This window comes from Pinus tabuliformis, chromosome 6 (genome assembly GCF_031772625.1).
Source record: "Pinus tabuliformis cultivar Carrire ecotype Pingquan chromosome 6, CPIR1, whole genome shotgun sequence".
NCBI classification, from domain to species: domain Eukaryota; kingdom Viridiplantae; phylum Streptophyta; class Pinopsida; order Pinales; family Pinaceae; genus Pinus; species Pinus tabuliformis.
The window spans coordinates 81,704,190-81,728,007 of NC_142292.1; the positions used below are offsets into that span (position 1 = coordinate 81,704,190).

The 23,818-nt window shown below is 38.4% G+C and overlaps 1 protein-coding gene across 4 annotated transcripts; it reads left to right on the forward strand.

Moving 5' to 3' along the window:
* Positions 1-2,257: 2,257 nt before the first annotated feature.
* LOC149257367 (uncharacterized) lies at positions 2,258-7,500 on the forward strand. 4 transcript variants are annotated; one of them, XM_089414176.1, is made up of 4 exons: positions 2,258-3,005; positions 3,401-3,717; positions 4,190-5,281; positions 5,533-5,742. In XM_089414176.1, the coding sequence occupies exons 3-4, from the start codon at positions 4,514-4,516 to the stop codon at positions 5,560-5,562; spliced, it is 798 nt and encodes a 265-aa protein (XP_089270302.1). In that variant the 5' UTR covers positions 2,258-3,005; positions 3,401-3,717; positions 4,190-4,513; the 3' UTR covers positions 5,563-5,742. The 4 variants fall into 4 exon arrangements, with proteins under 4 accessions (XP_089270302.1, XP_089270296.1, XP_089270290.1 ...); XM_089414170.1 differs by having other exon boundaries at positions 2,267-3,005; positions 3,297-3,717; positions 5,604-7,500; XM_089414164.1 differs by having other exon boundaries at positions 2,267-3,005; positions 5,604-7,500.
* Positions 7,501-23,818: the final 16,318 nt, after the last annotated feature.

Here is a 23,818-nt window from a genome sequence, read left to right on the forward strand (position 1 = left end):
CCCTTCAAAGCAGTCTTCCCCAGTTGGAGCCATAAAAAAGGATTGTGAATTGTGTCAGGTTGATTTATCTGAACTGGAAAATGATCAATGTACCCATGTGATCAGTAACAGTGGCCTACTCAGAGAAGACCATATGAATATTACAGGTTTGAAGACAGATTTCTCAAGACCAGAGGACACCCTGACAGAATCTAATGTGGCAGCTAATACTGTGCTTGATACTTCTTCCTATTGTGATGGGCATCGAAGAAAAAGGGGCAGGGTTGGTTGCAAGATGGTCAAGAAGATAAAAGTTGGTTTTTTGGACTTACACAAGCACTGCATTGATTCCAATTGCCAGGTTCAGCAGAAAGGAATACATAATATGGGGGAAGACGCAAGCTCAAAAGGTTACATGATAGTGCCTGGCAGCCCGAGTGCATCCTGGAGTAAAAGTGAGGAAGATTTATTCATACTTGGGCTGTATACTTTTGGGAAAAATCTTAAAGCAGTGAAAAGATTTGTGGAAACTAAAGAAATGGGGATATATTAGCACACTATTACGGCAAGTTCTTCAATACAGAGTCATATTGCAGATGGGCAGAATCTAGAAAGACAAGAAGCAGAAAGTGTATCCAAGGCCAGCGCATTTTCTCTGGATGGCGGCAAAAGGAATCGTTGGCACGCCTTTTTCCTGACATACCTGAGCATTTGAAACATGAGATCCCAGAGGTAAAGTTTTCTCGTCAAAAATTCTATTTGTTGTGTAAACGTAAAAATGGTATGCTGTCGTTAATAATACAGCAATAGATTTAACCTAACTGATACATATGAACTGAATTTCATAATCCAGTTGGATCAGATTAATCTCTTGGTTCTGCAATAGATTTAACCTAAATGACAAATTAACCTATGATGAGAAACATGTGGACAGCATTAAAAAAAGTGAACTCAATTCTTTGAGTAAGAAGAGTTGCTTTTTAAAATCTGCGTTATGAACTTTAAGGAATTTTCTTGCGTAGGCACATGCTGCTCCCTTGTATGTTGCCCAAATCACGTGTACCATCCGATTAAAATCTGGTATGATTCAGTTACGGAGATTTTCTTATGGCATCAATTCTGCAGGTTCTTTTGAGCTAGGCGTTACGGGTACTCCAACCGTTTGACAAAATAGCCTTCATGGGAGCCCGGAAAAGGCTCTCTTACAGCGTCTTGATTCATTCTCTTCTGCAGATGGGGGTTTGGTTTTCTGCTTCCTCGCCCATGTTCCACCCCAAAAGCAGGGAAAAGTTCAGATAATGTGGCACCTTCTGAAGCAGAGGAAGAGCCACGGCACCTTGGAGCCATTCCCAGAGGTCTGGAGTGGTGATACCAATCCTCGGCCTCCCCCTGGGCCTACAAGAGTGAAACCTTGGTCACCTACTGTCTGTATGAGACCGTTCTTATTTTCTTGTTTGCAGGTAAGTGAACAGTTCTCAATCCAAGTTTGAAGGTGGTTTGAAATGGTTTTCCCATAAATCTCTTAGCTCCCAAGTCATCTGCAAGATTGAAATCATGGTTGCTACTCAAGATGGATTTCTTCTTTTACAGCAGTGTTTGGTATTGAATTTCCTCTCAGTCTATCCAAGATTTATGAGCTGTGCAATCAATCAATTAAAGGAATTTCTGATTTGGTCCTTACATTTGTACCATAATAAGCTTATCTTGTGTTAATGATGAAACATACGTAGATCAACTCTGAACTCAATTATTATGCTTTCAGATTTGGCTAGGACTAAAGGAAAAGGAAACCACTGTTTGATGTGTTGAATCTAAGTTTGTCTATTTTGTTATCCACCAATTTCCCATTTCAAGTACTTTAGTGTGTCGCTACTGCTGTTTGTGGCCTCAAACTTGATAATGCTGGGCTCCTAAAAAAACTGTTTGTCTTCTCAGATCTCTATACTGTCATTAGATGAAGACACTGGCTTTCACAATACAGGAAATGCAGTCATCTCTTCATGAAAGCAATGATGGGAGTGAGCCAATTCATGAAATATGTGGAAGTCCATTACTGTCATCAGCGTCTACTTACTCCAGTGATGATTCTGATAGTCCACGTATTACCCCCCGGATTGGAGATAATTATGAAGTCAAAGTATCACCATTTAAGCTGCAAATAGGCTGTGATCAACTGGAATAAATTACAGTAAGGACTATAAGGATGACAAGGCTGATGAATTTGAGCTACTGTTTGTGGAGGGATTACCTGTGCCAATAATGCAGATAAGTTATTTTTCACCTTTTGGAAATGGAAGACTCTCAGATAATGAGTTCCCTTCAAAGCAGTCTTCCCCAGTTGGAGCCATAAAAAAGGATTGTGAATTGTGTCAGGTTGATTTATCTGAACTGGAAAATGATCAATGTACCCATGTGATCAGTAACAGTGGCCTACTCAGAGAAGACCATATGAATATTACAGGTTTGAAGACAGATTTCTCAAGACCAGAGGACACCCTGACAGAATCTACTGTGGCAGCTAATACTGTGCTTGATACTTCTTCCTATTGTGATGGGCATCGAAGAAAAAGGGGCAGGGTTGGTTGCAAGATGGTCAAGAAGATAAAAGTTGGTTTTTGGACTTACACAAGCACTGCATTGATTCCAATTGCCAGGTTCAGCAGAAAGGAATACATAATATGGGGGAAGACGCAAGCTCAAAAGGTTACATGATAGTGCCTGGCAGCTCGAGTGCATCCTGGAGTAAAAGTGAGGAAGATTTATTCATACTTGGGCTGTATACTTTTGGGAAAAATCTTAAAGCAGTGAAAAGATTTGTGGAAACTAAAGAAATGGGGGATATATTAGCACACTATTACGGCAAGTTCTTCAATACAGAGTCATATTGCAGATGGGCAGAATCTAGAAAGACAAGAAGCAGAAAGTGTATCCAAGGCCAGCGCATTTTCTCTGGATGGCGGCAAAAGGAATCGTTGGCACGCCTTTTTCCTGACATACCTGAGCATTTGAAACATGAGATCCCAGAGGTAAAGTTTTCTCGTCAAAAATTCAATTTGTTGTGTAAACGTAAAAATGGTATGCTGTCGTTAATAATACAACAATAGATTTAACCTAACTGATACATATGAACTGAATTTCATAATCCAGTTGGATCAGATTAATCTTCTTGGTTCTGCAATAGATTTAACCTAAATGACAAATTAACCTATGATGAGAAACATGTGGACAGCATTAAAAAAAGTGAACTCAATTCTTTGAGTAAGAAGAGTTGCTTTTTAAAATCTGCGTTATGAACTTTAAGGAATTTTCTTGCGTAGGCACATGCTGCTCCCTTGTATGTTGCCCAAAATCACGTGTACCATCCGATTAAAATCTGGTATGATTCAGTTACGGAGATTTTCTTATGGCATCAATTCTGCAGGTTCTTTTGAGCTAGGCGTTACGGGTACTCCAACCGTTTGACAAAAATAGCCTTCATGGGAGCCCGGAAAAGGCTCTCTTACAGCGGTCTTGATTCATTCTCTTCTGCAGATGGGGGTTTGGTTTTCTGCTTCCTCGCCCATGTTCCACCCCAAAAGCAGGGAAAAGTTCAGATAATGTGGCACCTTCTGAAGCAGAGGAAGAGCCACGGCACCTTGGGAGCCATTCCCCAATCCTCGGCCTCCCCCTGGGCCTACAAGAGTGAAACCTTGCTCACCTACTGTCTGTATGAGACCGTTCTTATTTTCTTGTTTGCAGGTAAGTGAACAGTTCTCAATCCAAGTTTGAAGGTGGTTTGAAATGGTTTTCCCATAAATCTCTTAGCTCCAAGTCATCTGCAAGATTGAAATCATGGTTGCTAGTCAAGATGGATTTCTTCTTTTACAGCAGTGTTTGGTATTGAATTTCCTCAGTCTATCCAAGATTTATGAGCTGTGCAATCAATCAATTAAAGGAATTTCTGATTTGATCCTTACATTTGTACCATAATAAGCTTATCTTGTGTTAATGATGAAACATACGTAGATTAACTCTGAACTCAATTATTATGCTTTCAGATTTGGCTAGGACTAAAGGAAAAGGAAACCACTGTTTGATGTGCTGAATCTAAGTTTGTCTATTTTGTTATCCACCAATTTCCCATTTCAAGTACTTTAGTGTGTCGCTACTGCTGTTTATGGCCTCAAACTTGATAATGCTGGGCTCCTAAAAAAACTGTTTGTCTGCTCAGATCTCTATACTGTCATTAGATGAAGAGACTGGCTTTCACAATACAGGAAATGCAGTCATCTCTTCATGAAAGCAATGATGGGAGTGAGCCAATTCATGAAATATGTGGAAGTCCATTACTGTCATCAGCATCTACTTACTCCAGTGATGATTCTGATAGTCCACATATTACCCCCGGATTGGAGATAATTATGAAGTCAAAGTATCACCATTTAAGCTGCAAATAGGCTGTGATCAACTGGGAATAAATTACAGTAAGGACTATAAGGATGACAAGGCTGATGAATTTGAGCTACTGTTTGTGGAGGGATTACCTGTGCCAGTAATGCAGATAAGTTGTTTTTCACCTTTTGGAAATGGAAGACTCTCAGATAATGAGTTCCCTTCAAAGCAGTCTTCCCCAGTTGGAGCCATAAAAAAGGATTGTGAATTGTGTCAGGTTGATTTATCTGAACTGGAAAATGATCAATGTACCCATGTGATCAGTAACAGTGGCCTACTCAGAGAAGACCATATGAATATTACAGGTTTGAAGACAGATTTCTCAAGACCAGAGGACACCCTGACAGAATCTACTGTGGCAGCTAATACTGTGCTTGATACTTCTTCCTATTGTGATGGGCATCGAAGAAAAAGGGGCAGGGTTGGTTGCAAGATGGTCAAGAAGATAAAAGTTGGTTTTTTGGACTTACACAAGCACTGCATTGATTCCAATTGCCAGGTTCAGCAGAAAGGAATACATAATACGGGGGAAGACGCAAGCTCAAAAGGTTACATGATAGTGCCTGGCAGCCCGAGTGCATCCTGGAGTAAAAGTGAGGAAGATTTATTCATACTTGGGCTGTATACTTTTGGGAAAAATCTTAAAGCAGTGAAAAGATTTGTGGAAACTAAAGAAATGGGGGATATATTAGCACACTATTATGGCAAGTTCTTCAATACAGAGTCATATTGCAGATGGGCAGAATCTAGAAAGACAAGAAGCAGAAAGTGTATCCAAGGCCAGCGCATTTTCTCTGGATGGCGGCAAAAGGAATCGTTGGCACGCCTTTTTCCTGACATACCTGAGCATTTGAAACATGAGATCCCAGAGGTAAAGTTTTCTCGTCAAAAATTCAATTTGTTGTGTAAACGTAAAAATGGTATGCTGTCGTTAATAATACAGCAATAGATTTAACCTAACTGATACATATGAACTGAATTTCATAATCCAGTTGGATCAGATTAATCTTCTTGGTTCTGCAATAGATTTAACCTAAATGACAAATTAACCTATGATGAGAAACATGTGGACAGCATCATTAATTTTGTAAGTAATTTATTGCAATTTTTTGATGGGAACAGGATGATAAAGGAACATCAAATTTATGCTAATTCCTAACCTGTCAAAACTTTATAATTATCTAATATGGCAGATGAAAAACTACTCTAAGGACGTAACTGAAGTTGAGGTGAAACCAGATGCTTCTTGGTATCCAAAGGTTGAAGGTTATGCCAGTCTCCGTGAGCATTGGCATCAGCCAGATAGATCAATGATTATCTCAATTGGAAAAATTACACATCAGCAGGGAAACTTGAACCATATTAAATGTGAGAGTATTGCCTTTAAAAATTGGAATAAAGAGGAATTGAGATGGTATCCAAAGCTCGAAGGTTATGCCTGGCTCTATGAGCCTTGGCATCGGCCAGATAGATCGATCATTATTTCAATTGAAAAATTACACATCAACAGGGAAACTTGAACCAGGTTAAATGTGAGGGTATATTTGAAAGTCAGTTGCCTTTAAAAATTGGAATAAAGAGGAATTGAGATAGTTATTTGGGATTAGGTGGTGCTATCTTATCATCTACAGCAAATACTATGCCATGGATGGAAAAAGGGGAATACAAAAATCGTGCGAGCCATCAGCTACAGTGCGACGGATACAAATGGAGATGATGAAGATCCAAGTATTAATCAAGAAGGAAGTGAGGACCTTGTCAGGGAATATAAAAACTGTGCCAGCCATCAACTACAGTGCAAATGATACAAATGGAGATGATGAAGATCCAAGTATCAATCGGGAAGAAAGTGGAAGTGTGAACCTCGACTTTTCAACAAATAATGATGCCAGGTTTTGACTCTTCATTCTTGAGACGTAATCAGACTTTACAGAGAATTTCCAAGCATGTTTGTTCTGAACTCCAAAAGGACTCTGAGCTAATAGTTCTAAGTGATTCAGAGGAAGAGAATGCGAATGATGTAAACATTGGTTAATCTATTGTTTCAGTTTTTGCTATTTCGGATACTTTGTGTCACGGTGTAGAGTACCATTGAATTCCTATGAAGGTTTGCAGGAGGATTCACAGTTTGATTGCATTGGTATTACCTAAACCTTCATTCATCCGCACTTATTGGATCCTTTTCTGAAGTGATTTTGATCCAGCATAGCATCAACGCTCCACTTGGTTATATTGGTGCTAATAGTGGTGAGTTCAATTTGTCAAATTGGTCCCCGTGCCCTCAGAATGTAGCATTTCATTTCTTTGGTACAAATCCAGATGTTTCAGGTACCTCAGTGTGCATATGTGGTACTTCTGACTCTTGTCAATATGTATGGTTTATTGGCTTCACAGCTGTAGGAGAACACAAGGGTTGGACCAACAATCCCTGACAGCAGCCGTTCGTTAGATTCTTCTGTGTTCCTTATACACTTCTTCCATGTTCAAGCACAGCCTGCACAAGCATATGTTCAAACTGATTATGGAGACCTGTAATCACATGTGACGATGTACAGACTAATTGGATTTCACTCAGTTTATGTAGCAGTAACAACTTGGGTAAGCCAGGTTTCAAGGAACCTGCTGCAGGAACACAGTGTAGACAATATCGTCTGCACTTGGGAGATGGACTCCACTTATTAGCTATAGGTATACAAGGTCAAGGCATTGAATCTTCTATTCCTGAGTCGATCAAAGTAGACTGGAAAACTACTTCCTGATTAACAGTGTGCAGCATCTATACCATAGAATGTTAGTGATAATAGAACTGATGGAGCTTTAGCGTATAACCAAGGTTCTGATAACCCATTACGTCATCAATTTGTCAGATCAATTAGGCCTCGATTTTAAGTTTCTGTGGATTCAGATTCTAATTAGGTCGCAGCATTCAGCATCAACTCTGTCGCTGGTCTTGCATGCCCATCGAGGATTATGAGACCAGGATTTTATTTTATGATTTACGTAGAAAAATCACCCTTTCCTATGGTGTTTGTATGCAAGGGATAACCCAGTTTTAATGCAGTAGCAGGTGCTTAAGAACTTTTGTAGTAATGGATGTAAGCCTTTTGATGCCTAAAGATGTATGACAGACTGGATGCTGCAATGATGCAAAGATGATGTGATGATGTTTTTTTCTTGTGAGTTTTGGCAAAGATGAACCAGAAAATTCCTATTGTGCTTTGCTTAACTTCATAATGGAAGCATATTTTTATCCTATTGTGCTTTGCTTAACTTCATAATGGAAGCATATTTTTATCGTGACAAATAATTTCCCTATGACTGGACTTTGAACACAAAACCAACTCTCAACAAATATGAAGGGGCCTTAATTGTGTTTTGTTTTCTTATTATTCTTGCATGATGGATAAATCTGGAAAAGCTTATTGCCTCCAGAGGAGATGTTATCACGTGAAACAAATTTAAATATATATAGACTATGTAATAAACTTGTCAACACCTCATTCTAGCTATAAAACTTGTGAACATCTCATTTCTCAAAATATTAAATTTGTTTTATCTATAATGTAAAAAATCATATAAAACTTGTGAACATCTCATTTCTCAAAAATATTAAATTTGTTTTATCTAAAATGTTGTTTTATCTATAATGTAAAAAATCATATAAGGTTATTTGCCAAAATCTGAAAACACTTGTGAACATCTCATTTCTCAAAATATTAAATTTGTTTTATCTATAATGTTGTTTTATCTATAATGTAAAAAATCATATAAGGTTATTTGCCAAAATCTGAAAACACAATCAAATGTTGCATGAAATTGGAATAGTTACAAAACTAAAATATTGCCTACAAAAATTGACATCATGATTAAACGTGTTTGTGTGAGGTAATTAGTATTATATATAGAAATTAATCAATTTTTTTTTCTAATCTATTTCTATTAAAAAAAGATAAAAAATATTTACATAGAGAAATAATGCCTACAAAAATAGAGAAATATTGCCTACAAAAATTGACATCATTTAATGATTAAATGTGTTTGTGTGAGGTAATTATTATATATATATAAATTAATCAATTTTTTTTTTTCTAATCTATTTCTATTAAAAAAAGATAAAAAATTTCTATTAAAAAAGATAAAAAATATTTACAGAGGTCAAGACCTTTTTTAAAAAATATTTACATAGAGGTCAAGACGACAGTAGAAGACTTCTGAGGGGACAGTAGACAGCCCTGAGAGGACCGTGGGGACCGTAGCCAGCCTGAGGGGACCAAAAATATTTACATAGAAGTCAAGACTGCTGAGGGGACCGTAGACAGCGCTGAGGGGACCGTAGCCAGCCCTCCACCAAAGAGACTGATACAAATGCCTTTCAACATTCAGCTTGCAAAATTGGAAGACTGTGAAGCAGGATTTGAGCAACCTGAAAGACAAGAAAGCTAACCGACCTATAGCTAACATAACAGCACCAGTAGCAGCTTTTCACTAGCTGAAAGTCAATTTTAAATAGCTGCTATTACAAAAAAACCAAAACCAGGCTACTTTGGCCAAAATTCTCGAACTGAAAACTGTAGCAATTCTTGCTAATACAGAGAGCAGTAACATATGCATGAACAGGGGTAACAGAAACCAGTGACACATAACCTGAGAACGACAAAACATAGACGGGAGCTCGAGCACCGCCATTGAGCCAGAAGTCTTTAATCATGAGTCTGTGAGTCAGTGGCGTCCTTATTCACCTGGCTGGGCGAGCCTATCCAGGTGACCATTTCATTGTCTTCACCTTCTGGTAACCCGCCATCTGGAGGAATAGTTAAATTCAGAATGCCGCCTGTAAAGTGCATCGGCTCACAAGCGAGCGTTTGGTCCTGAGAGGAGGTTGGCTGGGGTTGAGCAGCGTCCGGCACTGCCTCTTCATTTTGCATATCTTTTTCACTGAGCACAATCCCAGCTATTTCCCCCTGAAGACCGCTATCATGCTGTGACTGAGACTGAGAATGAGACGTGGAATTGGTATCTGAACTGCTGGGCACATCCTCCTCCTCCATGAGAATGATAGTAATGCTGGCAGAAATCAAAGGCTTATTGAGCTTACTTCTGAATTTAAATCGGGCGGTTCGGGTGGTTTGAAAGGAGCTGTTCAGAGATGGCCGAGAATGCTCAGGAGGCGGTGAGGACGGGGAGGCAGAGGCTAATGGAGTTATGTTCTGAGGAGAAGAATGCGATAGAGGGCCTCTGTGGCCGGAAATCCCTCCACGACGTGGGACACTGCGACGGCGCACCATGGCTGGATGAGCAGGGAGCAGATGAGTGCAAGAAGACCTGAGCGGTGGGCGAGAGGACCAAGCACAGGCAGAACAAGCCGAACAGAAAAACCAGATTGGCTTCCAGATAACCTGAACAGAGCAGGGATGCGGGAAAAAAGCAAGCTAAGTAAGAAAGAGCCGAGCGTGTCAGGGGCTAAAACCAGAGAGCGATCCATAGTTTAAATCGTCTCGCGGAATTTCTCGAACTGAATGCACATTGAATGCCTGCAGCCGATCCATAATTCTGTACCCTGCAACATTAAAACCAGGTGTAGCGAGGCGTTGTGATCTGCGTCCCCCGGCCATGTACCAGGACAGCTGCCAACTTTGCATGCTATTTATTTATGGGTTGTGATGACACCCGCATCCCGGTATAAATTAATCAAATTAATATGATAGTTAAAAATATTTTTTTATTGGAATTAAATTTTTTAAAGTAAAATTAATAAGTATTTCTGAAATATAAATCATGTTATTTGATATGATAGTTAAAATACTCTCGTGTGAGGTAAAATAAAATGTATCTAAGTAAAAATTAATTGGTATCTCATATGTATAAATTATGTAAATTATAAATGTTTTTGTCTAAGATAAAAGCAAATGTTTAATGATAATAATATTTTAAAGGAAAAACAATGCTTCAATAAATTGTGTAAATAGATATTATTGTTAAAATGTATTTGTGTGAGATTTTTTTTTATTTTTTTATTTATTTTTTATTTTTTTTATCAAAGTAAGAAATAATGAATATTTAAGAGATATAAAAGATTAAGATCATTATTAGAAATATGAGTGTATAATATGGATGCGTAATTTAATTAAACTCAAATTATTTAAATTTGTAAACTATAATCCATTATAAGAAAAGAGGAAAATTAATGAAGAATAATTTAAATGTAAAACAAAGTTAGGTTATTTTAGATAATTGAAACCAACCTAGATCCATCTTAAATATGGATTTATAAGTGTTGAGAGGATCAAATCTCTCCATGTGAAAACCTCTTTTTAAGTGCAAATCTCTGGAGTGCAAAACTTGAGGAAATGTCATCTCTTGAGGTGAAACCCTCTTTTTGAGTGAAAATCTTTGGAGTGCAAAACTTGAGGAAATGTTCGCACCTTGAGAGAATTCATCTCTCTTGGCGCTTGATAGAGCTAGATTTAAAATGGATCTAGGTTGGTAAATAATCAAAACCAATTCCAATATCAAACAAATCTAGTGTAATACTCTAGCTTGAAGGGGCCCTATAGGAAATGGGTCTTACAACCAAGTTATATGGAACACTTATTTCATCAACAAGCTCAATATGTCAATACACACAACATCCAGACGTATCATAATTATTCTTGAGGTTGATATTAGTTATACCATCAGGGAATCCACAAGCCTTGAAATAGACCAAAGAAGTAGAACTAGTTGAGGATTGGTGAGAAGAAAAACAACATCCCAACTATAAGCTCAATAGCATAAATTGTGTTTAAGCCAAATAAATCATTCAATGAAGATGCTTTTTGGGACAAAATTGTGCACAAAATTCCTTTGCACTTAGTCAATTTGAAGAAAATTGGGTTGTTTGATGATTTTGTAAAGTGGCTGCCACATTCCTAATGTTTATAGGTTAATACCAGTACATAGTTTGTCTATGTATCAATAATTTGTCCAAAGTGTACTTTCCCTTCAACTCATATATAAATCAAATTTCTGTAGAATAGTATAGTAACAGAATCTAAAATTTTCCATGGATTATTCCTCTAGAAACAAAGGCAACACTAGGAATACAAATGGTCCTCTTAATTAGCAAAGCCAATATATATGTAACTGGAAGGTGTGATTTTATTTCATTCTTCAAATACTAGTTTCTTTTTATTTCTTTCTGTTGACACCTAATCCTCATGATTGGGTGAATATAATGTAAATAGATAAATAAGTAATATGAACAGTCATCGGGAGATGAACTGAACAGTCCTCATGTATTTAATGAAGACCTACCTGAAGGAATAAACACGAATCATTTTTGCCTTAAGGAGTTACTGCCTGGCCTGACATGGTATCAGAGCCAGCTCCATTTTTTTAGCTTTTATGCCCTTTGTAGCTCCCTATTCTGCTCCTCTGCTCTCCATTCAAAAGCGTTGTCCATACGTTGCTCCATAAACGTTGGTGTCCATACGTTGCTCCATAATACGCTGCATACAAAGTGTTGTCCATAAATGTTGCATACTGAACGCTGCTCCATGCAGTGACTTGAACGTTGTTGCCACGTTCCTCTGTTGCAACGTTCCTCTGCTACAATGCCAGAAGTGTTCCTTTGCATCTTGTTTTTCCATACGCTGCTCACTTCCTATGCATTGTTTCCCATATCTCTGCTCTCCTCATTATATTTTATTGGAAACATAAAAAACCTCTTAGGGTTCTTCCTCCTTCAAAACCTTTGAGTTCATCGTGTCTATTGTGCCCATTTTGTTTTACTGTTTGTTTTTCCCAGTCTTCACTGCACACTAAATACTCTCATTCCACCGCACAAAGGTTTCACCGAAGGCTTCACCATATCCAGGAGAGGGTTGCGTGGGGAATCCCTAGAGCTTCCAGACCTGTGCTGCGAAGCGTGAGTGCCAAAAGCTACAGAAGGGCCTGCGATTCTATTTTGAAACTATGCGCGTTGGTAAGACTTTGTATTAGTACAAATGAGGTCTTGCGTTCAAACCGTTGGCCTCCATACATAGGTGAACACTGCTACACTGTCACATTGGCTTTCTTGGTATTCACCTTACGCAGCAAATGTTGTTCCTCCACCACATTGCGCAACAAATGTTGAGCACTGCTCTTCGTCCATAGTGTAATATGTTGAAATAACACTTTTATTTTCAATGTCCATTGTGACCTGACACCATATATATCTCCGCTATAAATGACTCTCGTATAATGAATCTCAGTAACCAAAGAAGCCAGTTTTGTGATGACGACTGGTCGCTTTACTTTGGATTTGATTATATCTCTACTGGATCTCATTGTTCTCATAATGTTGGCTGATAAATTCAAGAAATTAAAATTTTCCAATTTTTTGAGCTGACATCGGACCCACCTGTTACTTGAAAAAGATAGCAAAGTCTTCAAATTACAAATTTTCCATTTTTTGAAAAATAAAGATGGTTATTACTTGACTGAATAACGACTGGAATCTTTGAATTTAAACATCCTATGTTGAAACTGTCATACCTCCTCCATATTGCTACCATAACTTCATTTTTCAAAATATTGCTACTACAGTGCATTTTTTTTCCAGCAGAAGTATTTTTTTACAGTATGCGTTCAATCATATCCATGGTGGGAATAGTTCTCACTGGCAAGGAGAACTATCCTAAATGGTCCTGGATGATAAAACACACCCTCATTTTCAATGAGTTGTGGAAAGGAGTGTGTGTCAGAAACGAAGATAATGAATCAATACAGTCTACCTCAGACAAAGAGCTCATCATTTGGGAAAACAAAAACAACAAAGCTTATGTATTAATTGTAACATCTGTAAATGAAGAGGTGAGTGGCCATATTTCGTCATGTTCAACTGCCTTTGAAGCCTTACAAAAGCTGAAAGAACTCTATGACTCCCATTCTGCACTTGAAGTTGTTCAACTCATGATTAAACTCTTCATCTTGAACTGCAAAATAATGATCTTCTTGCTCTTGCATTTGAAGTAAAGTCTATAATGCATGATATTAAGTCCACTAAGGTTGAATTGGATATTCCTCTTATCGCTTTTCTCAAGGCAATTTATCCTACTTACTCCAATCTACTTGAGTCATTGCAAGCAAATGGTAATCTCAAAGATATCACCTTTGACTCGCTTGTGAAAAAGTTTGCTGAAAGAGAGAAAGCTTTTGGAAAGAAGACAACCCCTGAATCTTCTAAAGAGGCTATGTGCCTTGCTCATAAAGAAGAGCATCTTGCTCAAGATTCTTCAAGAGGAAGAGGAATATATTTTAGAGGCAGGGGGGCAGACACTCTCAAGGAGAAAAGGCATATTTGCACTGCATTCGCTGCAAAAGAAATGGATCATATGATGCCTCTACATGCAAGCTACCATGGAACAAAATTGAGCAGCAAAGAAACCAGCATAAAGGTAAAACTGATGATACAGACAAAGGTAAAGCACTTGAATCCGCTCACTATGTTGTGGCACAATGTGACATTGGAGTAAATGAAGATTTATTTAATGCTTCACTTGCTTCTTGGAAAAATGATTGGTTGCTTGATTCAGGAGCAATCTACCACATGACTCATAGAAAAGATCTTTTTGAAGAATTTACTGACAATGTTGATGGAGCAGTATACTTTGCAGACCAATAAAAAATCAAGCCATCAGGGCTTGGCACAATCAGGGTTAAAATGCCTGGTCTTCTAGACTTTCTTTTGCATCATGTTCTATATCTCCCACAGCTCAAGAGAAACTTGTTGTCCTTGGTCTACATCTGCCAGCAAGGTCACTCCATTCATATGTTTGATGGCAAGCTTGAGGTAAGAAAAGCATCTGACCACTCACTTGTCATGAGGGGAATAGAAGGAGAAAGGCTTCTCAAGTTGCAAGGAACATTTACTCATGCACAACATTTCTCATACAATTCTCATCATGAAGAAAGTACACTTCCATCAAGTTTATTATTGCATGCTAGATTTGGACATTTGAACTATGATAGTCTCTGCTTGTTGAAGAAAAATGGTGTTGTTGGTTTACCTACAATTCCTAGGAAACTTAAGCAATGTGATGCTTGCATCCTAGGAAAGCATAGCAAATAGTCTTTTCATGATTCACATTCAAGAGCACATAGAAAACTTGAACTCATTCATTCAGATTTATGTGGTCCAATGCTTGTTCCTTCTGCAAATGGAAATAAATATATGATGACATTTATTGATGACTACACCAGAATGTGTTGGGTTTATTTATTGAAGAAAAAATCTGATGCTTTTCAAACATTCAAGAATTTTCATAAATGGATTGAAAATGATGCACAATCTCATATTGGTTCTATTCGCACTGATAATGGAAAAGAATACACATCAAATGAATTTGAAAACTATCTTCGCCAACATGGGATCAAACATCAAACAACTATACCTTATAATCCCCAACAGAATGGTGTAGCTGAAAGGATGAATAGGACAATCTTAAATATGGTATGATCCATGCTCTTCTTCAAAAATGTAAAGATAATGTTTTGGGCTGATGCTGTTCTATGTGCTGCATATATAAAAAATAGATGTCCATCTAATGCTATTAGAAACAAGACTCCTTATGAAATGTGGTATGGACATGTTCCTTCGGTAAAGCATCTCAGGGTCTTTGGTTCCACCTGTTATGCCTTGATACAAAAGGTACATAGAAACAAACTTGGTGTAAGAAGTCGTAAGTGTATCTTCCTGGGGTATTCAAACACCTCCAAAGCATACCGTCTCTATGATGAAGTAAATAAAAAGTTTGTTGTATCTAGAGATGTAATTTTTCTTGAATCATCCAAAACTGACAATGTTGTTGAGCGGCAACTTGATTGCTTGGATATATTCGTAAAAGAAAAATCATTTCAAGAATTTGATAATCAGATTCCACATCTTGAAGGGGGGATTCCTATACTAGATCAACATGTGGAATCTTCTTCTGAAGAACACTCTCCCCTGCATGAAACTCCAACAATGGATGATGCTTTAAGTGATGTGATTGATAGAATTGGGAGATTCAATCTTGATTTAGTCCCAACTCAATCAACAGAGAAGCCTGGACCATCTGAGAAAGGTCCCCCAAAGTGGCTGACAAAGACACTTGAAAGTGTTCATCTTGATGAGGTTGGAAAGATAGGAACTAGAAATTCAAACCGACAAAATGGACGTGATGTGGATGACTCTAATTCACCTGTTGATATGGATGTTTCTTATGATTGTGAATTGAAATTGTCTACAGATTTTGAACCAACTTCCTTCAAAGAAGTTGCTTCTCATGATGAATGGAAAGAAGCAATGCAAAAGGAGTATGGTGCCCTCATAAAGAACGACACTTGGAAGCTGGTTTATCCTCCATTAGGAACCAAACCAATTGGCTGCAAGTGGGTCTACAAGAACAAGTATAACACTGATGGCTCACTTGACAAGCACAAAGCTAGGCTTGTGGAAAAAGGATTTGCACAGAAGGAAGGGGTCGATTATGAGGAGACTTTTGCCCCCACAACAAAATGGGCTACCATTCGGACACTCTTTTCCCTAACAGCTCAGAACGGTTGGAAAGTCCATCAAATGGATGTAAAAATTGCTTTCTTGAATGGAGATCTAAAAGAGAATGTTTTTATGTCCCAGCCTGAAGGATTGTTGTGAAAGGACATGAACATAAAGTATGCAAACTGGTGAAGTCCTTGTATGGCCTCAAACAAGCGTCGCGATCCTGGTATGAAAAACTAACTGAGCATCTTCTGAAACTCAATTTCAAACATTATGATCTTGATGATGCAACTTTATTTGTCAAGAAAGTTGGAAAAATAGTTGTATATCTTGTGGTATATGTAGATGATCTTTTGATGACAGGGAACAATGAAAGCTACATTGCATCCATAAAGAAGGAATTGGGGAAAAGTTTTGAAATGCCTGATTTGGGCTATGTTCATTACTATCTTGGCATTGAAGTAACCCAACATCCGAAGTCCATATTTCTTTCTCAAAATAAATACATTGGAGATCTGTTGAATAGGTTTGGAATGACAGAGTGCAATCCTCTTACTACTCCAATGGAACAAAACTTAAAGCTCACATCTATTGAAGGAAAAGAATTTGAGGATGCAACAAAGCATAGACAGCTTGTAGGAAGTCTCAACTACCTAACTACTACTAGACCAGACATTTCGTTTGCCATTGGAATCCTCTCTAGGTTTATGCAAAAGCCTTGTAAGGGACATTGGTCTACTACAAAAAGAGTTCTAAGGTACTTGAAGGGAACTCAAGACTTTGGAATCAAGTATGCACAGGTGGACGACTTCAGCGTGATTGGATACTCTGATTTAGACTTCGATGGAGACGAAGAAACTAGGGTATCTACTTCAAGATATGCTATGAGTCTTGGATCAGGAGTTGTCTCCTGGCGATCATGCAAACAATCAGTTCCAGCAGATTCCACAACAGAAGCATAATACATGGCAGCAGCTGAAGCAACAAAAGAAATTGTGTGGCTTAGGAAAATTCTTGAAGATTTGCAGGTAAAACAATTACAATCAACTCCACTCATGATTAACAATACCTCTACAATAAAGTTGGCCAAGAATCCAAAGTTCCATGATCAAACAAAACACATCAATACTAAATATCATCTAATTCGACATCATGTTGAGGCCAAAAGAATCCATCTCCGTCATTGTTCCACAAATGAGCAAATTGTAGACATCTTCACCAAAGCACTTGGAAGAGAAAAGCTTGAACGATTCAGAATGATGCTTGGACTCACCAACATCCCTTTAGATTAAGGGGGGAATGTTGACACCTAATCCTCATGATTGGGTGAATATAATGTAAATAGATAAATAAGTAATATGAACAGTCATCGGGAGATGAGCTGAACAGTCTCTCCCTCATGTATTTAATGAAGACCTACCTGAAGGAATAAACACGAATCATTTTTGCCTTAAGGAGTTACTTCCTGGCCTGACACTTTCTCCATATATTGTTTGTCTTGGCAGAGGTCTTAAAATGTGTTATACGTAAGTTTGTTGTTGCAAAACCTAAGTTTTCTTCTCCTCCTACACCTTGATAAATGTGCAATAGTTGCCCTCGTAAAGACAAACACAACCCAGATAGAAGTTTAGCAATCTATATGGATTTAACATTTGGTTAATGTAACAAACTCATCCCACGTCTACCCAAGTAACCACCCAAACGGGGTAAATATGCGATGAGAGGCCACTATGATGGGATTCAACCTCCTATGTCACCTTAAGGAAGTGGAATCGACGGAAACATGCCACATACACCTTCCACATCAACAACAAAACTCCTAGGAGCCATCCCAACCACTCAGGTAACCTGCCCCTGAGACCAACTGAAGTTTTAGTGCATCAAACCTCTAGCCGCTCCCTTGATATGGACAAGGATGCATCTGGGAGGCTCCAGAAGCTCCCACAACAAGGGTAAGGGAGCTTCCAGGGAATTTTTTCTCCAGTGTTATGCTTTCAACTCTGAGATTTGTGCCACTTTTTCAGGGTTAGAGCTTAGGTCACTGCCCAGAACTCAATGACACCTTTATAAATGAAATTTCACAGCAGAACAGAGATACATATGCAAAAACATCAATAAAGACTAGACTTGACCCTTACTAGCCATGACATGCATTTCATCAAACATATCACAAATATGAAATCTATAGGTCTTAACAATAGAGCTGAGCATAGGGGTATCATACCTATTTGAGATTTGCTATGAGGCATTGTTTCCTTATCACATTAACTGCATTATCATCTATTAGGACATAGATACATTTTTCATTCATTTACAAGTAAAAACATGATGAGAGCCATATATAGCCATTGTCATAATTCATATTCATAACTAATATAATAACAACAGAAATACCAAGGAAACAACAACCATATAATCCACATATAAACTAGTATAATACTCATGAATTAACACGAAGAAATAACCTATTATTAATGATGCAAAGGCTAACCAGATTTGGTACTTCCACGAACCACCCGACTGTAGACATGGTTGAGCCAAATCTCTCTTTAGCTAGTCACCCTCATGCCATATTCCAAGCATGAATGTGGGATCTCATGGAACAATCCATCAAAACCGAACTAGGGATTCCAGAGGCCGAACCACCTCAACCCATCAAACAATGATTCCACTTCACGATCGGACATCACAAACCATCACCAAATTGGTCTCTACCCAAGCCTTCTAGGGCTCTAGAGTGTTTTTTCCAACCAATGCTTCCAGGACAGTAACTCAACCCATAACTAATGTCAGGCTTCCAAACCATTTGTCCAACTAGAGCTTCCAGGACTAGTAACTCAACCCACCAAGGGCTTCTAGAGTGTTTGTCCAACCAAGGCTTCTAGGACTAGTAACTCAACCCAATATGTTACAAGGCTTCCAGAGCGTTTGTCCAACCAAGGCTTCTAGGAACTAGTAACTCAACCCAAGCTAAATGAAACATGAGAACCAACCAGAAAAACAAAGAAATGAACCCACAACACCATGGTTCTTTAGGAAATAGCAAGGTTAGGAAAATACACTGTCAATCCAGGCAATCCTCCATGCCAATGACAGATCATGACCAATAAACCACATACATGTGCCATGCATGTCAAACTAGTGAGGAAAACATACATGCAACTCGGTACCTACGAGAAAAACCCACTGTAGCTGCTGATTTTGATGTCCTCTTGCACTTTCCTCCTCTTCCTTTGCCTTCTTTCTCCAAGAATATAAGTATGCCACACTCTCCAAGAGTGCTCCAAGAAAACTCTAAGTGTCCAAGATTATGAGAGAGAGAGAGAATAAAATAAGAGCTCAAAAGTTGAACCCACAAAAGGCTCACACTGACCAAGCTTGAGTAAAAGCTTACCAACTGATCCTTCGAAGAATTTTTATCAATGAGGCCTCTATTTTCTTCATTTCCATTATTTTCCTCCAATTTCCTCATCACATGCAATCGGTGACCTTTCACCTTCCTTTTCTCGTAATTTCCTTTATTTTCATAAATAAAATGTCAATAAATACCTAATGTCTTTCCAAAGCCTTTGCCAATTTCCTTAGCCATAATAAACCGAAGCGACGCCCCACTAGTATTTTTTCCCAATATTCATCTTGGAATACATGTCCCATGACGTTGGTCTTATATTTTTATATTTACATGGATTTTTTAACCAATGTTGTTACATAATCCTCCCCATGGGGGAATACCGTCCTCAGTGTTCAATGACACCTATAACCAGAAAGACTGTTGAAAACAAAACATATTACCCATGAAGCTTTATAACATAGCTTGTTGTAGTATTTACAATGACCATTTTCTAAAACATGACAAACATACTGTTCACTAGAGCTTTATAACACAACTCATTACAATATTTACAATAATAACCACATATACACACATACAAATTTGCTTCATCCAAAAAATACTCATAATGTCTATTGAGCAGCTATATAAGTCTAGCTCGATACAATATTTGCAATAATACACACATATACACATATTCACATTTGCTCAAACAAAAAATATAAGGATATGATGCCTGCATCTGCAACAAGGGAATCCAAAGGCTCACACTTCCACCATCAAAGTAATACCAGGATTCACCTCCTTCCCAGGAAATACAAAATCCACTGCAAGGTCGAATCTGCACCCAATGTCCAACACTATAATCCTGCACCACTTATCTTCTTAGTGAACAGTTACCAACTCATTGTTCCAGGGCATGCTCACAATGTGCATTTGATTCCATCTGGAAACGTGTTGACGTTGTTGGACCCACAAACATGTCAGGGGATCTCCCCAGTAAGAAGTTCCAATTAGACCTCAGATCGTTTGGAGGAGGAGTCCTATAGTGGGTAGTAAAGCTATGCCTTGACTGCGTTAGCGCACAGAGATAAGCAAGATATCCTTGTCAGAAGCAAGTGTGTGACCTTGTAGCAAGTCATGAGAGATGCATGGGGAGGTTCTAACACACGGAAGGGGAAAATAAGTGTATCCATTAGAAGCCTGTAATAGTACGCAACCTGAAAGGAACACACGAGATGAATGACATCATAAACTGGAAAGAAAAATAGTTGACAATCCAAAGTGATGAGTTAAGCCAATAACACACTTCAATAAGATTCATACAATTGATGAGCCTCATCATTGGGTAATTACATGGGTTTTAATTGGCCATAATTCACCTCCTACCTTAGTCAAACCAACTATTCTCACAACTTATTGCATACTTTGATTATATTTTGCTTATGAGATGAGTTAGAGTTGGATATTTTGCTTTGTGGTCTAATGTGCATGTAATGCAGGAATAAAGGATAAAAGCAAGGAAAAATGTAGGAACAAAGGATAAAAGCAAGGAACTGTGGCAAAGACCTTGGTAAAGACTCAAATGGGACAAGGGAGAGTAAATTATAGGAGGTAAATCCTCCACATTTACTACCCCTCCATTCAAATATTCCTCCATCAGCTCAGATTGCAAACAACCAAATCATGGGACTAGAAGACAACCCAGCTGTAGGAATTTACAGGGTAAGTTTCTCAGACAGAACACCAAAGGACACCACTCACAAATAGATCATAGAACAATAAACCAGTATTCTTGACGTGGTTAAAACCTTCAAAGAGGGAAACAATCCACGGCCTGAGCCAATGCGGCCACTTTAGGCAATTTATTAATAAAAGAATGAAAATTTACATAAGCTTCTCTCATGAACGGTTAACCTACAAATAACCCTCCATGCTCTTTAAATAGAGATCATGGACCAATTGGGTGTTAAGCCATGGATCAAGCATCGGTAAAACTGAGGAGAGAATGAACCGTTGGGTCACTTCATGTCTATAACATATCGTGACCGTCGGATTGTAAGTTACAAAAGTACATAATAAAGAAACACACTTTACCTAACTCTCTACTCTAGACCAAGTTATACTTAACTATTTCCTATGTGTCAAAATATCCTAACACAAGCAAGTGAAAAGGACAAAAAATAATTTTTTTTGAGTTGGGAGCCAAGCCTCCCTAATTAGAAGGAAGTCGTTAGAGACTTTAGATGCATAAGTAGAGAGGCTTATGACCTTAGTAGGATTTAGACTTATATTGTGAAAAGTCTGCTTTATTTTTGAGCTGCAAGACTTGTGACAATTTGTTCTGTAATCCATGGTTTTCATAATGAGAATGAGCTTTGTTTTAAGCCAGCTTTGAGTTAACTCAGAGAGCTGAAACTCTTAGGTTAGGGCCTGACCCGAGTAGCCAAAGCTCCTATTTATTGTACTGTTATGCTAGCATAGACTCATGTTTTCTGTTCGTTTGCTTAAGTAGCATAGATTCATGGTTTTTTGTTTTATTTGCTTAAGTAGCTTCATTTTCATTACAACAGGGTAGCGTAGATTATTCATGGTTTTTATGTTCATTTGCTTCAGTAGCTGCATTTATGTAGTTTACTTCCATTTGTGCCTTCTTTCAGTTTACTGGTTAGTTAGGAGAAAATATCACCATAAGGTTGTGCATAGGTGTCTCGGCCTCATCTCCTCCCTCTAGGACCATGACTTGAGGAAGAGACCCTTCAACAACCCCAAAAACACAGGTTTCTGGTTCTCACATGAGCTATGGAGTTTGCTGTTTGATGCATTATTTGTTCGCCTTCATTGGTTTTTCTATTGTTTCCTTTGAAACCTCCTTCAGCATGTTCTTCATGCATCGCTTCCTCGCCATCTGATCCACAACAAACCTTCACAGTCACTATTCGATTCATTATTTTCTCCAACTGCTGCCTAGCGTGAAGTCTTCCACTTACTTTATGTGCTTTAATCTCCACCATCGATCTATCTCTTGGTCCGACGACTATCACATCACCTCAACACTTTATGCGCTTTAAACCCCCACCATGGATTCGCCTCTCCTGATCTGACGGGTATCGCGTCACCCGATTGCCAACTAGCTTGGTCGTTCTCCACCGTTGATCAGCCTCGCCTGATCCAATGACTATCATGCAATCTCGCACGGATTATTTCACAACCGTTATTTGCCTGAGAGCATGCAAGAAAAGTGGTTTTCTCATGCTACGTGTCGCGCAGTAAGGCTAATTGTGTGAAAGTTCAGAATTCGACTTATGGCCTTGAGGGCGCGAGAAACTACTTACTGCCTTAGAAACCTGCTCCATAATTTCCGCACATTTATTTTCCCTGTGATACGATCTCCGCCATCCATCCTCCAATTAATATTGTTCGTCCATATCTTGACTTAATCCGCACAATAAGATCTCAGCTATTCATCGCTTCGTTACCTTGTCTGTCCATCTCTTGACTTAACCTCCGCGATAATACCTCAACAATTCATCCTGTTCAACCATCTAGTCACTTAAGCCTTTGCGATAAGATCTCTTCCGTTCATCTGCTTCATTACCCTGTTCGCCCATCTATTCGCTTAATCCCTTGCGATACAGTATCTGCCGTTCATCTGCTTCGTTACCCTGTCCACCCATATCTTGACTTAATTCTTCGTGATAAGATCTTTGTCATTCATATGCTTGATTAATCCTATTCATCCATTTATTTGCTTAAGCCCCTGCGATAAGATCTCCACCATCCATCTTCTGCTTGTTGATCGATCTAACAGTCCCTATGCGCCACTGCATCCTTAAGTCCTCCTTTCATTGATTTCGACCTCCAATTGCTCTTCCGCTTGAAAACTAATTTAGCTTAAGTTTCTTTGCTTACACCTTAGTATAGTTTAATGCTCTTTACATTCTACAACTTTGATAACAGCATTAGGTTAGTGATTTTTTTAGCAATTCTGCTTAGCATAACTATTTTATTGGTTAATTAGGTTATGGTGTGTTTTAGCATTACATGTTGTTTTCTTCATTACTACAGTAGAGTAGCTCTCCCTTAGAATAGGTTTGCTCTTCTTCCATCAAAGAATTAAGTTTCTTTTGACCCTATAAAAGTCTGGCTTGGAACCCCTGGGGTCTCTTGCCAGATAAACAATGACAACAAGTAGGACCTTCACTTCTACTTGTGCATATAGCACTATCACCTCCAATTTTGTATGAACCCCAGGTTGATAAGTAAAGCTGGTAGCCTGGGAGTTGCAACATTCTTGTTGCAATACCTAGGCTCATCACTTTTCGGCGGTGTTGCCGGGGAGGTGTCTAAGTAGAATGTGATTACTATTTTCTTCTATTTCTAGTCTCCATCTTTCTTTTCTTCTACTTCTTATCTTCAATTTTCTTCCATTAGTTTATTTCTGCAAAAGTAATCTAGTAGCTTCCTTTCATTCATTTGTCATTATCTACTTTCCTTTCCATTCTACAAGTACTTTCTAGCTTTAAAGAAAATCTTACAAAAACCAACCCAAAAACATTTCCTTTCATGCCTCG

Coding starts and splice junctions, on each gene's coding strand:
- LOC149257367 (XM_089414170.1), top strand. CDS start 4,514: ATGCAGATAAGTTGTTTTTCACCTTTTGGAAATGGAAGACTCTCAGAT. Junction 5,282..5,603: donor TGAAACATGAGATCCCAGAG/GTAAAGTTTTCT, acceptor CTAATATGGCAG/ATGAAAAACTACTCTAAGGA.